This window comes from Balaenoptera acutorostrata, chromosome 9 (genome assembly GCF_949987535.1).
Source record: "Balaenoptera acutorostrata chromosome 9, mBalAcu1.1, whole genome shotgun sequence".
Lineage (NCBI taxonomy): Eukaryota > Metazoa > Chordata > Mammalia > Artiodactyla > Balaenopteridae > Balaenoptera > Balaenoptera acutorostrata.
This window is the reverse complement of record NC_080072.1, coordinates 4,496,968-4,512,142: the sequence shown is the minus strand read 5'-3', so window position 1 is coordinate 4,512,142 and position 15,175 is coordinate 4,496,968. Positions and strand designations below refer to the sequence as shown.

Here is a 15,175-nt window from a genome sequence, read left to right as displayed (position 1 = left end):
CCCTCTGCCACTCCACCCCAGGGGGTGGGGACCGTGGGAGCTGCTTCTCCTCTGGGCCCGGAGCCCACGCTCAGACCCTGCCCCACCTGGGGCCCAGCCCTCGGGGGTCCTGCCCTGTGGGCGTGCACACACGCGCTGCCGGGCAAGAGGCGTCTCGTTCCAGAGCCTTGGGAAGAATGCAGCCGGGTTCTTGCCTTGCTCTCAGTGGCCCTGTAGCGGGTGAGCGCCTCCTGAGCCCCCTCCTCACCCTGCGTGTCCCCTCCGCCCGCAGGTGCCGTGGCCAGGCGGGATCTGTGCTTGGACCAGGCTGTGGTCTTCATCGAAGACGCCATCCAGGTGGGCGGTGCCTGCTCCCGGCGGCTTGTCCCTGGGGCTCGTGGGGACTGCGCGATGGCTGCCCCACTGGCCCCTTCACTCCTGCCATCCTGGGGCCAGGGCTGCAGTTGCTGGACCGTGTGGTCATTGTAGCTGCGGTGACTGGGCTTTGGGGCATGGTCCCCTCGAGTCCGCCTTAAGGAGACATGTGCTGGGTGCTCTTCTGGGTCCCTCGTCCCTCGTTCCACTGATTCACCACCTGCCGAGGGCCTGTTGTGTGCTGCCCTGATCTCGGTCCAGTGAAAGATGCCCAAAGGTGGCAAGACCTTCCCCTGCCTGCAGACGACACGCAGGCTTAATTAGGGAAACAGACTGTAGAAGCCACCAGTGCCCCACGTGGGAGATGAGGCTGGGGGCGTCCTGCGTGGTGACACAGCTGAGGTGGGGGGGCGGTCAGCCTTGCACAGAGGAGGGGAGAGCCTCACAGACAGGGCACAACTGTGCATCCAGCCAGCACGTGTCCGTCCACCTGCCGGCCCTGGGGAAACCTTGCAGCTTGGGAGGGTCTGACCCTGCAGGGTCCCGACGAGCCCCTGGTCCCTGTACTGAGTGGAGGTGGACCCTGCGATCCCCAGCCTGTGTCCCCGCCTCGGGCCTGTCGTGGGCGAGAGGGGTGCCCTGCACGGGGCTGGCTGTGCCGTGTGGCACGGACGGGACCCTCACGCGCCCCGCGTGACCTTCACTTCCAGTATCGCTCCATCAACCACCGCGTGGACGCCAGGTCCCTGTGGCTGTACCGACGGTACTACTCCAGCATGAGCCAGTGGTGAGAATGCACGCGCGCGCCGCGGGGCCCCCGCAGCCGGGCCTGGGGAGGGGGCTGGTCTCGGGGGGCAGGCAGGCTCCCCTCCTCGCCGTCTCCCCTCCTTATCGGAGCAGAGCCCGGCCCCTCTGTGGTGAGGGTTCCTTTCCAGAACCTTCCGGCCAGCCATGGCAATTGAGTTTTGCGCCGATACGTGTTATCTGACCGCACACACGAGTGGCCACGGAGCAGGCAGTGTGGGCTCCGGCCTTTGGACCCGAGGCGCCTGCCCTGCTGCCTTCCTGGCGTCCCGCCTGCTTATCTGCTTTTTTGGCCCCAGAGTGTGGCTGGTTCTTGCCTTTTGACCAGTTTTGGTCCCTTTTCCAGGATTCTGAGCCTCACCATTTTCTTGATCCTGGCTTTGGCTTTTATTGAGACCCCCTCCTCGCTCACCAGCACCTCTGATGTGCGCTACCGCCCGGCCCCCTGGGAGCCGCCCTGCGGCCTGACCCAGGGCGTCGAGGCACTCTGCCTGCTGGTCTTCGCGGCCGACGTCTCCGTGAAGGTGAGGGGGCTGCCTGGGTGCTGAGGTTGGGACCCGTGCCCTCCCGGCCCGGCTGCCGCTTCCTGGGTTTACTTTTCGCACTCCTGGAGCAAGCTGCCTGTCCCACTGTGCGCTTCGACCCACGGAGCAGAGGCCTAGGCTGCCTCTTGGACGGCTCTTCCCCCTCCCAGACCATCGACGGGGGACGGCCGAGCCCTCGGGGGCGCACAGCCTCCCGGGACCCCGGGAGAGAGTGGCCGAGGGTCCGGCAGTGCCGCTGTGGGGAGGGACCCCCACTAAACAAGAGGGGATCGGGCGTTTCCCCATGGCCCACGCTCCCGCCCCAGAGGAGAAGCCCGGAGGGGAGGAGCTGGCCTGGGGCGGAGGGGCTGCTGTCCCGCCCCCGGCCGTGTGCAGCTCTGGGTCCTTCTAGAAGCTGGAGGTGGGCCCTGCCTTGCTTGCCGAGCTGAGCTGTGTCAGGGCTTCAGAGCTGTAGCGACTTCCCATTGAGATGCAGGGTGTACCACTGGCCACGCCTTCTGTCACTTCTAACCAATCACAGCGATTCCGTCGCTCTGGCCCCGGGCCCACGTGCACGGCCACACCCTGCCTGCAGGGCACCCCCTTACAGGGTGGTTTGGCCTCTGTGGCCTGACCCCGAGGGACGTGGGTGAGCGTTGGTGCATGTGTGTGTGACTGAGGGCCCCCGCAGTTTCTCGTTTCTTCTTTTTTAGCCTATAAGGTGGTTAGGAGGTCTGGGGGTTTTCAAGCTGGAACTGAAACTGGTTAGAAGTTCTCGTTAGCCTGTTTGGAATGGTTGGTCCATTTGGGAAGTCTCGAAAGGTGAGCGAGAGCACATGTTTTTATCTGCAAGCTGTGACCTCTGGCGGGGGTCAGTGATGGGGGTCAAGGGCGGTTAGGTGCAGCCGAACAGGTGACAAAAATCCCGCCTTCCCAAGGCACATCCCCGAGCATCTGCTCAGATTCCTAGTCTTTTCCGGAACGACTCCTACGCACAAGCTACAGTGGTGGTTGGGTAGGCAGGACAGGCAGGGATCCCGTTACCCACGAGGACACGGGCTGGAGCAGGTCAGTGTGGAGCCCGAGGTCACGGGCTGCCCGGGGTCACGAGCAGGCTGGGCGAGGACCGTGGGCCTTCTGACCGTTGCTCAGCTTCCTGCTCTGAGTCACGCGGGGACCGTGCTGCTCGCTGAGGCTGCCTAGCCTCGCCCGCGTGCATCGCGGGCCTCAGACCGGCTGCCCGGCCGGGGTCTGTGTGGCCAGCCCCCGGCTCAGCCGCGCCCCTCTTGCAGAGCTACCTGGTTGGGTGGGCCCAGTTTCGGAAGAACCCCTGGCTGCGGGCCTACCTCGTGGTGCTGCTCGTGTCTCTCGTGGACTGGATCGTGTCGCTGAGCCTCGTTTGTCAGGAGGTAGGTGGCGAGGCGGCTCTGAGGGGGGAGGCGGGGAGCTCTGGGGGTTGGGGGGATGCAGCTGCCCAGGTGAATGGTGGGCGGGAGTCCCGAGGCCCTGCATCCGTCTGGCCCACCTGCCCGGCTCTGCCCGCCCTCCAAAGCACGTCAGTCACCCACGGGCCAGGGAGCCTTGTCCCCATCTTGCAGATGAAGACACTGAGGCCTAGGGGAGGCGCGGGGCCTTGGGGGCGAGTTCCGGGGTTCCTGCCCTGCCTCAGCCGAGCTGGCAGCCCCCAGCCTTGCTGATGACAGCATCTTTGTTCCCCCCGAACACCCAGAAGCATCGCCCTGTGATTTGATAGAGCAGAGCTGGGAGCGGTTGGTTTGGGGACATCCTTAGCCATCAGGGCTGGTCGGGGACACAGAAGCCCATCAGGTGCTTTAGTCAAGAGAATTTAACATAGGGCCTCAGACAGGGGTTGAGTAAGCAAGAAATCGAGAAGGGGGCCCGGTGAACACAGAACTGCAGGCAGCAACCCCCCTGCCCCCCTAACCTGGGGCTAGGGGAGGAAAGGAAGGAGATTGGGGTTATGGAACCTGGAAGCTCAGGGGAGGGGCTCCGAGAGCTGGGACCCTGCCCTCTGGGAACGGGGTGCTGGCTCCTCCAGGAGGCGCGACCATGATGCTGGTTCTGGGGGTGCTGGAGGAGGGGGAGGCTGGACGCCCTGGGTGCTGCCGGCGGGAGCAGCAAGATGATGGGAGCCAGCGGGTCCCCAGCCCGTGCCTCCTGCCTCCTTCCCGCTGGGCCGGGGCGGCCGATGAAGGAGAGGTGTCAGTGGCGGGTCCTGGCCCAGCTCACAGCAGGGCTGCAGGGCGGGTGGAGGGCGCAGTGCCCCCTGCAGCCCCCATGCCTCCGCCATGGCCCTGTAGGAGTGCGACGGCACATGCTTCTCCCTGAGAAGATGCTGCCTTCTTCGTACCAAGGAGGAGGCCCTCACCCGCCCCCAGAAAGGGGACAGACGCCAGCCTAACCACCGCCGGCTCCACTTCTGAGTGACCGTCTCACGTCACCTGAGCATTTGTCACTTTAAGGCTAGATTGTGACCCTCACCACCACCAAGGAGCCTTGCGTGCGATTAGGAGGAGGGGGAGGGGAAAGAGGGCCATTGCTGTATACAAACCTGTGTCTGTGTAACTGGCCATGAAGACCCGCAGGCCTTGTTTGGTTCGTGGCCCAGGAGCCCAGCTGCCCCCTGCCCCAGCCCCACATGCCTTGGGTCCCCTCGTACGGGGACCTTCCCGAGGGGCCTGGGTCCTCAGTGGTCCTGGCTTTTTATTACTGGAGTTTTGTGATAAGTTTTCATGTTGGACGCAGACCTCCCTGCCCCTCTGGGCAGCAACACCCCAATCTGTCCTTGGTAATCGGAGCTTTTTTGCCCACACTGGCCCCCAACCCTCTTCTGATGAACAGTTGTGGTCCAGCCCAGTGGGCCCAGCGTGCGTCCCTGGTAGAAGCATCTCGGCAGCGGATGCTTCCAGAGCAGCAGGGCCCGGGATTGTGGGGTGGGGGGTGGAGGTGTAGCTGCTCCCATTCTGTCCTAGTGCTCAGAGCCCCTGCTGGTTTTCCCACCCCACAAGGGCTGTCCCCCTCTCCCCCCCGCCCCACCCCAGGGCCACCAGGCCCTCCCACAGGCCAGCTGCTTCGGGGTAGGGCCGTGGTAAGGCTGGTGGGAGCTGTGGGCCGTGCCCCGTCTGGATGCAGCATTGGTCCTGAGGCTCAGATGGTGGTCCTGGGAGAGGCATGGAGGGCAGGGCAGGCAGAGCCCATACCCGCCCGCCTGCATGTGCGCTGAGGACAGCTGAGGGCCTTGCTTGGGGAGGAGCTGGTGGGTCCCCGCGGGGGCCGCCTGGGGGCCGGCTCTGGGCTCTGCCTCTGGCAGGGTGGGCCCCCAGTAGTGGCCTGGGTGGGGGGGGTCCATGTGGCTGGCCCCGGGCGTCACCCCTGTCCCTGCTCTGTGGCCACTTTGCCTGTGGCCTGTGGAGATCGGTGCGGGGTGGCCAGGGGAAAGGCTGAGGACATCCACAGACGTGTCATCTGTCCAGAGAGCTACCTCCTGCTGCCTCGTGGTGGGGGCACTCTCTGCCCACCCACACGTGTCCTCTCGGATGGTCTCGTCCCCAGGCGCCCAGGCTGTTCTTTCCATGGCCCTGACCCCCTGGGAGTCATTACCTTTCTGGTCCATACAGGGTGGACCCTGCCCTCTGTAAAGCTCCCCCTGTGGGACCGTCTCTCGGGGACTTTCCCGTGGAGGTTGTAACGCCACACGCCATCCACTTCTGGCTGGGACTGGCCCATCACCCAGAACGGTCTGCACACCAAGCCCAAGGTGCTTCTCCGTGGCCAGCTGGCTGGTCTTCAAGAGCTCCCCCGGCCTTGGGGCCTGCAGGAGGACCGGGGCCTCTGACCTGCTCCAGTCTGGTCTTTCCTGTCCTTTGGCACCTGAGGGAGTCCTGCTTCCCCAGCCTGTGGCTGGAGGGTCAGGTCACACATGGTCTGCTGGTCAGCTGATAGGCCGTGGTCGTGACTGCCGTGGCTGTTTCTCGTAAGAGACTAGTTCTCTGCAGATCAGTTGGTAGCTTCTTTCTAAAGGCTCAGAGGCCTAGGCTGTGATTCTCGGTGTGATTTAAGCCTCGCCAGGGGCTTAGCTGGCACTGGGCTGGCTCTCCTTGCAGGCAGGTCACGTGGGAACGTCTTCCCACCCTTCACATGCGTTCCCTGCATCCGTGGCGGTAATGTGGCCCCAGCCATCGGGAAGGCCCTCGGTGGGTTGGGTTGGGTGGGGTTACTGCGTCTGGAGGAAGCCGTGCTCTGGTCTGTGTCTGACTACAGGCGAGGGCCCAGAACCCAGGGAGTGGGTGCGGCTGGACCTCTAGCTCCTGCTCGGCCTGGGGGACGGGCTGAAAGACTCCCGATATGGGCCCCGAGACTGGAGCTTTCGCCCAGGGGCAGCGAGCGGGTCGTGGGTGAGCTGGGGCACTGGTCCCTCAGCCTGGGAGTGGGGCGGACCCCTGAGCCTCGCCCGTTCACCACTGTTTCCTTCTCCCTTCTCAGTCCTGTCGGCAGCCGGGGCCCCTTCTGAGGGCGAGTGCAGCCCGGGGAGGCCGAGTGAGTCCTTGGGACGCTCACACTGCAGACATTTTGAGGGCCTACTGTGCGCTGCTGCTGGCGGGGCCTCGTTCTGTTGTGAGAGGGGCTGACGGTACCAGGAAGCACCAGATGTGTGCGGGGAAAAAAAAATCGAGGCAGGTGGCGAGATGGCAGGTCGCCCACGCAGCGCCGGAGGTGGCATTGACGGCGGGATGGAAGGGCTGGGTGCAAGCAGCCCGCTGAGAGGGGGTGGGGGGAATGGGGGTGCCGAGCGCGGCAGCCAGTGGGACGGGGAGGGGTGGGTGCCCTGGGCCTCCAGGCAGTCCCGGAGGGCTGGGCCCGGAGGTGACTCCATCAGCCTCATGTTTCTGAGACAAGATGTCCATTAGGACGTGTCTGGAGTTGAGAGCCTGGGTTGGAGACTGAACGTGTTGCGACCCTTAAAATCCCAAGGACGCATATGTCCCCTGAGGCGTGAGGCCAGAGAGCGGGGAGGCGGGGGCTCAGGGCGTCCAGCACATGGTCGGGCACAGAGGCGGTGGCCAGGGCACCGGGCGGGGGGCGAGGCAGCCGCCAATCCAGGCAGGAGGACGGGAGGTGACCTTGGGCTCAGAGGCCTGGCGGTCACCGCAGGTGGGTCCCCTGCCCTTGGACAGGAGGACAGATTGGCTGGGGTGGGAGCGGGAAACGGGTGAACAAAGGGGCGAGTGTCGTTTTTGTTGTGAGTGGCAGGTTGTGGAAACACGTGGTGTTTGTGTCCACGTGGGGGAGGGAGGAAGGGCCCCTGAGGGAGCCTCTGAGGGGCCGGGGTCCTGAGCACGGGGAGGAGGGCTGTTGGGTTGTGACAGGAGGGAGGAGAGGAAGGAGTGTGTGTGTGTGTATGTGTTGACGTGTGTGTGTTGACGTCTGTGTGTTGACGTGTGTGTGTTCATGTGTGTGTGTGAGTGGAGGTGTGGGGGTCCTGCTCCGTTTCTGTCCATCTGTGCTGGAGGCCGAGGCCCGGAGCTGAGCAGAGGGGCTGGGGGCCGCGGAGAGGAGGCCTGAAGAGCCCCCAGAGGGCAGGACAGCCGGCTTCACAGACACGTGCAGGGCGCCCGGCCGCGGCCAGAGCAGGAGTGGGGTGCTGGAGAGGCACACTGGTCGCCCCCTTTTCCCGGTGCTGGCAGGTCTGGGGGCGGGGGTTCCCAGCTGGGCCCCGGGAGGGAGCGGGGAGCATGTTGAGCCTGTGAGGTCAAGGCCGGGCGCGCTGGGAGCCCGCAGACCGGGGGGCCGTGGCCGTCCTCGTGCAGAGCGTCGGGCCTCTGGGCCTGCGTGCCGTCTGCCAGCCCGCAGTGGCTGTTCTCAGCGTCCCGGGTCCTGGTCTCTTCCAGCCCGTGCGGGTGCGCCGGCTCCTGCGCCCCTTCTTCCTGATGCAGAACTCCTCCATGATGAAGAAGACGCTCAAGTGCATCAGGTGGTCGCTGCCAGAGATGGCCAGGTGGGCTGTGGTGTCAGGTGGGCTGGCAGAGCTGGGCGGGGGCTCCCCTCCCCTGATCTGGGGAGGCCGGTGGGTGGGCATTTGGGGGTCTCTGTCTCACACTCAGGGCGGCCCCCTAAATGACCTTGCTTTGAGCCCCGCCCCCTGCTGCATCCTGCGGGCACTTCCCACCTTGTCTCTGACCCCTCCCCTCCCCGCCATCCCCCACCCCACCCCCATGACTCACGTGGATGATCCTTCCCCGTCTGGCCCAGGTTAATGGAAGCGGCCTTTCCCCTCTGAGAGTCCGGGGCTCCTGGGACGCTGCCTCTCCCAGGCCCCTGGGACACTCCCCTGGGGTTGCGCTTTTCCGCTGAGCGGGACCCCTGGGCGGGAGGGCGGCAGGTCTGGGGCGGAGGAGGGACCTGGCTGCGCGGCCAGGTCGGCTGTCCTGGAGCCCCGTCTGCCCGGCGCTGAGTGCCGCTCTCGCCCCCAGCGTTGGGCTGCTGCTGGCCATCCACCTGTGTCTCTTCACCGTGTTTGGGATGCTGCTCTTCCCCGGCGAGAAGGTACCGTGCGCTCTGCGCTCTGCCCTGTTCCCAGCCGGGCAGGCTCGCTGCAGGGTGATCGACAGCGCGGCCCCTGGTTAATCCGCCCGGTAGCCCTCGGGCCGGCAGAGGTGGGGACCGGGTTAGGCTACCCGCCCGCCTCATCGCCAGGAGGTCAGTAGTGGCCCACCTGGACGCCAGGCATCTTTCTTCAAGGGGCCACATCTCCAGGGTGTCCGCTCCGGGCCTCCTGGGCTCTGGCTACGCGGCTCTGCCTGTTCCCTTCCCAAGTCCCCTCTCTGCTGGGCCGGTTGCTGACCCGCCTTCCCCGAACCTCACTGAGACGGAGGCCCCTCAGACTAGCCATCAGGATGGCCCCTCGCCTCTCCAGAGGGCACCTGCCACCACTTCCTCCCCTCCCCGCGTGGGCCCCCTTCCCTCCCAGCCCCGCCCTGCTGCCCGGCCCCCGGCAGCTTGTTGCTGTGCGGAGGTGTCACCCCTGGGGCCTGCCTTGCATCTGCCGTCCCGTGTTCTTTCCTCATGTCCCGGCGGGGCTGTCGTGCGCCTCTGTCCTGGGATCGTGCCCGGTGCTTGGCCAGGGCCGGTCTGCAGTGAGTTCGTGGCAACACTTGGGGGTTGTGGCTGTGCTTCCCGTGAGGGAAGACGAAGACCATCCCTCAGACCCCCGGGAGGAGTTCCGCTTCGCGCATGCGTGTGTGTGTGTGTGTGTGCGTGTGTGTGTGTCTCTGTATATCTCTGTGGGTGCTCTGTGTGTGTGTGCATGCATGGGTGTGGGTGTGTGTGCGTGTCTGCGTGTCGGGGGCACCTAGGCTGTGAGGTGGGACTGGCTAACAGACTCTCAGGCCCCGCGTGTCTGTCCAGTGACCCTGCTGTTCGCGGAGCCCAGGACAGGGGTGGTGGGTGCACTGGGCGAGGGGGGCTGGGGTGGGCCTCTGACCTGGGGACGCTGAGGGTTCCAGGGTGTCTGCTGGAGGGCTGGCCCTCGGGCGGCAGCTGGGAAGGCGGCTTTGCAAGGCTCCCTAAGTGATCAGGTGGTTTTGTGTGTCTGGGCGCCACGCCTTCCACCCACACTGGGTGTAAGGCACACGGCATAGCGTGTGGAGAGTCTGGCTGAGAGCGGGCTGGCTGGCCCCCGCGTGGGCCCTCTCTGTGTCTGGGCTGTGATGCTCTCTGCCGGGCTGGCCGAGAGCTGTTCTCCTGTTCCGGTGGCTGGTGTCCGTGTGGGTGTGTGGCATCCCCGGATGCTGGCCCTTGGGCCCGGAGGTCCTGAGTTAGGTCCTGTCCGGCCTCCAGCTCGGAGCCCGCTGGGAGGTGATGGGGAGGTGCGGGTCCGGGGCTGCTGAGCCTCGGTGGGTGGTCCTGGCTTGCTGGGTCCAGGGCCTGGGCTCTGGTGGCCTAAGGCCCGGGCGGCGCCTCAGTGCTGCCATGTCTGCTTCCGCAGGACAGGGAGCGACTGGCCCACTTCCGCAGCCTGCCCGAGGCTCTGACCTCCCTCCTGGTGCTGCTGACCACCGCCAACAACCCTGATGGTGCGGGATGCAGGCGGGTGGGGCTGGGCTGGGGGCCCTGTTGGGTGGGGCGGGGCGGGGGCGGGGCGGGGGGCGGAGTCAGTGCTGAGCCTGAAGGCCCAGCTGGGGGTGGGAGCCCCTAAAGCCTTTTTGTCCAGAGCTGGGGAATCAAAGTGTGATGTTGGAGCCCTCCCTCCTACCTTCCTTTCCTTCTTGATTTTCTTTTTCTCTTTTTCTAGTTTCCCTTCTCTCTCCTACTTTTTCCCTTTTTCTTCCCTTTCCTTCCCAATTTTCTTTCTCTGTTCCTTTCTCCTCTTCCCCTCATTTTCTGCGTCCTGAGAAGCTAGAGATGGACGGTGTTCTTTGTGTGGTGACGGATCAAGCTGTGCTCAGCGGGGCCCTTGGTGGTCTCCTCTTTGCGGCCCAGCCGTGGGGTGAGGCTTGGCCGCACCGCGTGGGAGAGGCCCTGGGGTCTCCGGTGGCTGTGGCACTCGCTGTGTCAGGGTTGCTGAGGGGGCCTCTGTTTGCTCGGGCCGGGGATGTGGCCAGGATGGGGTGGTCACGGTCCTCTGGGGCTCAGCTGTGGCCTGGCCGCCCTGGCTGAGGCCTTTCATCTTGGGCTCGGATGGTCACTGACCATAGAGACCCTCCCAGGAGGGTAGCCACTGGCTTTCATACCTGGGGAGAGCTGCGCTCGGGACCCTGAGCACCGTCCCCACGTGTCCTGTGAGTCCTCGAGTCACCCAAGGGAGAGCTGAACTTCCAGTCTGGGAGGCGTGGTCATGGGGAAGCCTAGAGGATGAGCATCCTTGAGAGGTAGTGAGTCCCCTGTCCCCGTGGGTGTGCACGCAGAGGCGTGAGGGGCAGAGTTGGACGAGAACACCTCCCAGCTCTCCTAACACGGGGCCTGCCTTTCTGTTGAGAAGGCAGCGGTGTGAGACAATGAAGGGAATCACTGGACGCTGGCTCTGTGGGTGTGTTTGATTTCGTTTAATTTCTTTCAGTGATGATTCCTGCCTATTCCAAGAACCGGCTCTACGCCATCTTCTTCATAGCCTTCACCCTGATAGGTGAGTCTGGGCAGGTCTGCAGGGTCACGTGGGGCAGACAAGATCCCGAAAACTCGGGGCTGGGTGTGCTCCCCAGATCCCGCAACTTCACCTCAGTGGACCCCCTAACCCTGTGACCGCACCTCGGCGTGACCTCCCCAGTCCCGTGACTTCATCTCTCTGTGGCCCGTCCGTGGTTTTCATTCTGTGACCACCGATGACTTGTCCTCAGTGCCCCTGCTGGGCAGGCCGGGTGGCGCCCCTATCCGCAGACGAGGCCCCCAGGCCCCAGGCCCTGTCTCTGCCCATCTGGGCCCTTCTTGCTGCTCACCTTCTTGCTATGCCCGTGTCGACCCTCTGGGCCCCCAACGCTGGTGCTCCTTCCAGACTCTGCCCCTGCCCGTGTGGTCCCCACTGACAGGGGTCCCCACTGACCATGGCCTTTTCCTCTCCAAGGGAGCTTGTTTTTGATGAACCTGCTGACGGCCATCATCTACAATCAGTTCCGGGGCTACCTGATGGTGAGCTGAGCTGCCCACCCTGCCCGGCTGTGAGGGGAGCTGTCCCTGGAGGCCTGGCGGGGAGCTGACCAGCGGGGGGCGGGGGGACAGGGTCCGCAGTGGTCTCAGCACTGCCCCGGCTCCCTCTTGTGGGGGAGGGGGACTGGGCCCTTCCTCCCTCCCTGCCCCCCAGGCAGTGCTGTCCCCAACGCCACCCTGGGGTCCCTCCCCTGCCCTGCCTCCTCTAGAGGGAGCTGCAGCCTTCTTGCAGTGACCCCAAACCCACCTTGCAGGGGGGCCAGGGACCCCAAATCTGCCGAGAAGAAACACATACCTTAGTGAATTACACAGCGAGTGGCTATCGGCAGGACCAGCCCTTGTTGTCCCCTGATGCCCACGGGGCAAGGAGCTGCTCCCCAGGCTGCCGGTGGGCGGGGGCTGCCCGAGGACAAGGGGCTGGGCGGCTGGGGAGAGGGCTGAGCCGAGCCCCTCAGAGCCGTACTCTTTGCAGAAGTCTCTGCAGACCTCACTGTTGCGGAGGCGCCTGGGGATCCGGGCTGCCTACAAGGTCCTCTCGTCCATGACGGCAGAGGGAGAAGCCCACCCCGAGGGGTGAGTGTGGGGCTCCGGCCCTCTTCCCCTGGGGCTGCTCTGGGAGAGGGTGTTCACGGGGGGGATGTTTCCTGAGCGCCCAGTCTGTGCCGAGATCCCTGCTGGCAGCGGGTTGCAAGCCTCCTTTGTGATCACGAAGACGTCCCTGGGCTCCAGGGTTTCTTTCCATGGTCCTTGCGTCTGAGTTAACTCGTGTGTCCTCGTGACCCGCTGGAGATCCCTGGCTGGTGAGGGGCCGTGTGCTCTGACCTGTCCCCCTCCAGGGGCACCCTTCCCACGCCCTGGTGCTGTGACTCGTGTGTTGGGACCAGAGGGGCCCGGGACACACGTCGACTCTGCCGCCTGGCTTGGAGGCCGTGTCAGCGGGGAAGCTTCAGTGCCCCCTGCTCGTTAGCCGCGGGGCCTGTCGGATTGCACCCCCTTCCCAGCTTCAGCTGCTCCTCTCTAAGGCGGAAGAGGAGGTCTCGGGGTTTTGGAGACAGGAGGACCATGAGGCGCTCCTTCTTGGAGGCCCTGTCATCGCCCGGGGCTGCTCAGGCCAGAGGTTGGGGCGCCCGAGGGTGCTGAGCTGGCTGGGCTCACGGGGGGGCGTTTTCCCCACAGAGTCGGGGTGAAGCCTCAGGACTTCCTGCAGGTGCTTCAGAAAGTCCAGCTGGGTAGTGACCGCAAACAGGCCATCACGGAGGTACCGGTCCCCCCGCCCCCGCCTTCCCCTGCCAGCGCCTCTGGGCTCCGGGCGTCAAGTGGGTGTCATTGCGGATCAGCCGGGCTGGCCCAGTCCGGGTGGGGCCAGGGGCAGCTCCCCCCTCCTGCCCTCAGCCCAGCTTCTCGGTTGACCAGTGCTTTCCTGCTTTGCAGAAGCTGCATTCCCGCAGTGGGGACCTGCTGTCAGCCGACGAGTTTCAGAAACTCTTCGATGAGTTTGACAAAAGGGTGATTAAAGAGGTAATGGGCCAGACTGGAGTCACCTGCCCAGTGCCAGGGCCACCCGGGGTTAGGGGGAAGTCCTTGGTGTCTGTTGGCATTGATCATCTGGGTCACGCTTAGTGACCAATGCCAGGACTTGCCTTCCCAGGGATTCTGGTCCCTAGGATGGTACGTGGGAACAGAGATGGTGTGGCTCTTGGGGAGATTTTGTTGACCTCATGAAATTCACAGACCACAGGCACTGTTGTCTTGACCCAGAGGAACTTTCCAGACAGTTTTCTCCATCTCCATGATAGACTTTTATCCTCTTTCCATGTGTCCTAACCTGGGAGGTTCCTGAGTTTGTCTAAAACCTTTGTTTGTTGTCCTTGACACTGAGTTTTAAAGTTACCAAGTGGGCCTCAGCATCCAGCTCAGTGCTGTGTCCGTAAGACCCTGGACCACCTGCATTTTACGTAGCAGGTTTGTGGGAGGCGGGGGGGGGTGGGGTGGGGTGGGTGAGGTGGGTGGTAGAGGTGCTGAGAGACAGCCGAGCTGTTCACAGGCAGACTGTGGGGGCAGCGGTGGGGGCTGCCACTGCAGCCACTTGGCCTTCAGAGGGCCAAGCCGGACTCGAACGGGGATTGGAGTGAAGAGGTGGAATCGGACATCTCCTGCTGATTGGACTCCTAGCAGCTCTGTGTCACCGTTGAGTCAGTCAGCTCAGCTTCTGTAACAAATACCACAGCCTGGAGGTGCTTAAGTAACAGGGCTTATTATCTCCCAGTCCCGGAGGCTGGAAGTCTGAGATCCCGGTGTGGGCAGGGCTGGGTCCTCCTGAGGCCTCTCTCCCTGGCGTGTAAATGGCCGTGTTCTCCCTGTGTCCTCACAGGGTCGTCCCTCTGTGTGTGTCTGTGTCCCAGTCTCCTCCTCTTATAAGCACCCCAGTCACGTTGGACTAGGGCCCCACCCCAGTGACCTCATTTCCCCCTAATTTCCTCTTAGGAGACTCTGACTCCAAATATAGTCACATCCGAGGTTCTGTGGGTCAGGATGTCAAAATACAATTTTGGGGGATACATCTTAGCCCACAACAAATGTCAGCTTCTCCAGGTCTTGTGGTCAGCCTCCGTGGCCGCAGGCCCCGGTCAGAGGTGGTTTTCCTAAGAACATGTTTTCCTGAGGTCTTTCCAGGTCACCTGGGGGCAGGCCCTGCTGGGCCTGGAGCTCCGGGTGGTGGGTACGTGGCATGTCTGTTGTCAGCAGCAGACTCATTGCGGCCCCCCCGGGGCACGGGAGATGGTTGTAGGGACACACAGGTGGACACTTTGTATGTTAGTGCACATCGTACCTCTCTTGGGAAGAGGCTAGGCAACAGTGTCTGCTTCCAGGTGACTCGAAGGAAATAGCAAGTACGTGCCATCAGATGCAGATTTTGCAGAAACTGTGACAGTGGTCCTCAAACGATAGAAAATCAGGAAGCACCTTTCTAGATGATGGTCCTCATCCTGGGGCAGGAGGTTTGCTGGGCCCAGGACGCAGCTCTTGGCAGCTGTCATGTGATCCAGCCCTTTTCTGGGTGCAGGCTGACCTGGGCAGGAAGACGTCTGGGAAGGCGGGCTCCTTTCTCAGGGTTCGCTCGGTGGGGTCCACTGGGCCAGCCAGGCTCTCCCTGGGCACTAGCCTGCTGGGCTGTAGGATGCTGCTGGGTCCGGGTCTTCCAAAACCGACTCTCCCTTCCTCTTCTGGCATCAGGATCGGATGATATCAAAAAGGAGGTGCTGTGGTTGTGACTGGCGGAGCAGGGCACATGCTGGGCACAGACTCAGGGATGGTCTAACGCGCAGGCCACGCCCCTGCCCTAACCACACCCCTGCTCTGGCCACGCCTTTCCTAGTGTGGTCCGTGGGATGTTCTCTCTTCCCACAGCTCCCTGGGTCTAAAGTCCAGAATTGTGATTTGAGATGGGAGTTTGGGTCCTAGAGGTTTGGGGAGCTGTGGTGTCCTTGCCTTGGTTTTATGACAGCCTCTTACCCCGAAATGCTGATTGCAAGGGGGCAGGCAGGTGCTTCACGGATTGTTAGCATGTGGGGGCTTGTCCCAGGTGCCCTGGCAGCCTGTGAATTTGGAATCGCTGCTGAAGAGAGGCGTTCTCCAGGCAGGCTGATACCAGGAAAACATGAGCCTTCCACGAGAGCCCTCCCGTGTGTCGTCACCCCCTGTGCATCAGCCTGGCCTCCGGTGCTGGTCAGTTCTTGCTAACTGGTTGTAGAGAAGGTACTGTGCCAGCTTCTGAAAGTCTGTTTTTATTTTAATACGAAGCTTTTTGGGTTAAAAGCATAGCAGTCATTCAT

At 63.7% G+C, this 15,175-nt stretch overlaps 1 protein-coding gene across 4 annotated transcripts in view; it reads left to right on the top strand.

The window, feature by feature from the left end:
* TPCN2 (two pore segment channel 2) overlaps positions 1-15,175 on the top strand; it is a 31,472-nt gene that overhangs the window by 4,189 nt on the left and 12,108 nt on the right. For 3 of the 4 annotated variants that reach the window (XR_009009307.1, XM_007171121.2, XM_007171122.2), the window contains exons 2-13: positions 272-336; positions 1,065-1,141; positions 1,505-1,682; positions 2,975-3,091; positions 7,592-7,698; positions 8,174-8,246; positions 9,688-9,775; positions 10,759-10,824; positions 11,260-11,324; positions 11,815-11,915; positions 12,519-12,600; positions 12,774-12,860. Coding sequence is in view for 3 of the 4 variants with exons in the window: in XM_007171121.2 (XP_007171183.2) it covers positions 272-336; positions 1,065-1,141; positions 1,505-1,682; positions 2,975-3,091; positions 7,592-7,698; positions 8,174-8,246; positions 9,688-9,775; positions 10,759-10,824; positions 11,260-11,324; positions 11,815-11,915; positions 12,519-12,600; positions 12,774-12,860 (1,106 nt within the window). In the remaining variant the exon portion in view is untranslated. The remainder of the gene's footprint in view (positions 1-271; positions 337-1,064; positions 1,142-1,504; positions 1,683-2,974; positions 3,092-7,591; positions 7,699-8,173; positions 8,247-9,687; positions 9,776-10,758; positions 10,825-11,259; positions 11,325-11,814; positions 11,916-12,518; positions 12,601-12,773; positions 12,861-15,175) is intronic. The other variant, XM_057553436.1, reaches the window with a different exon arrangement.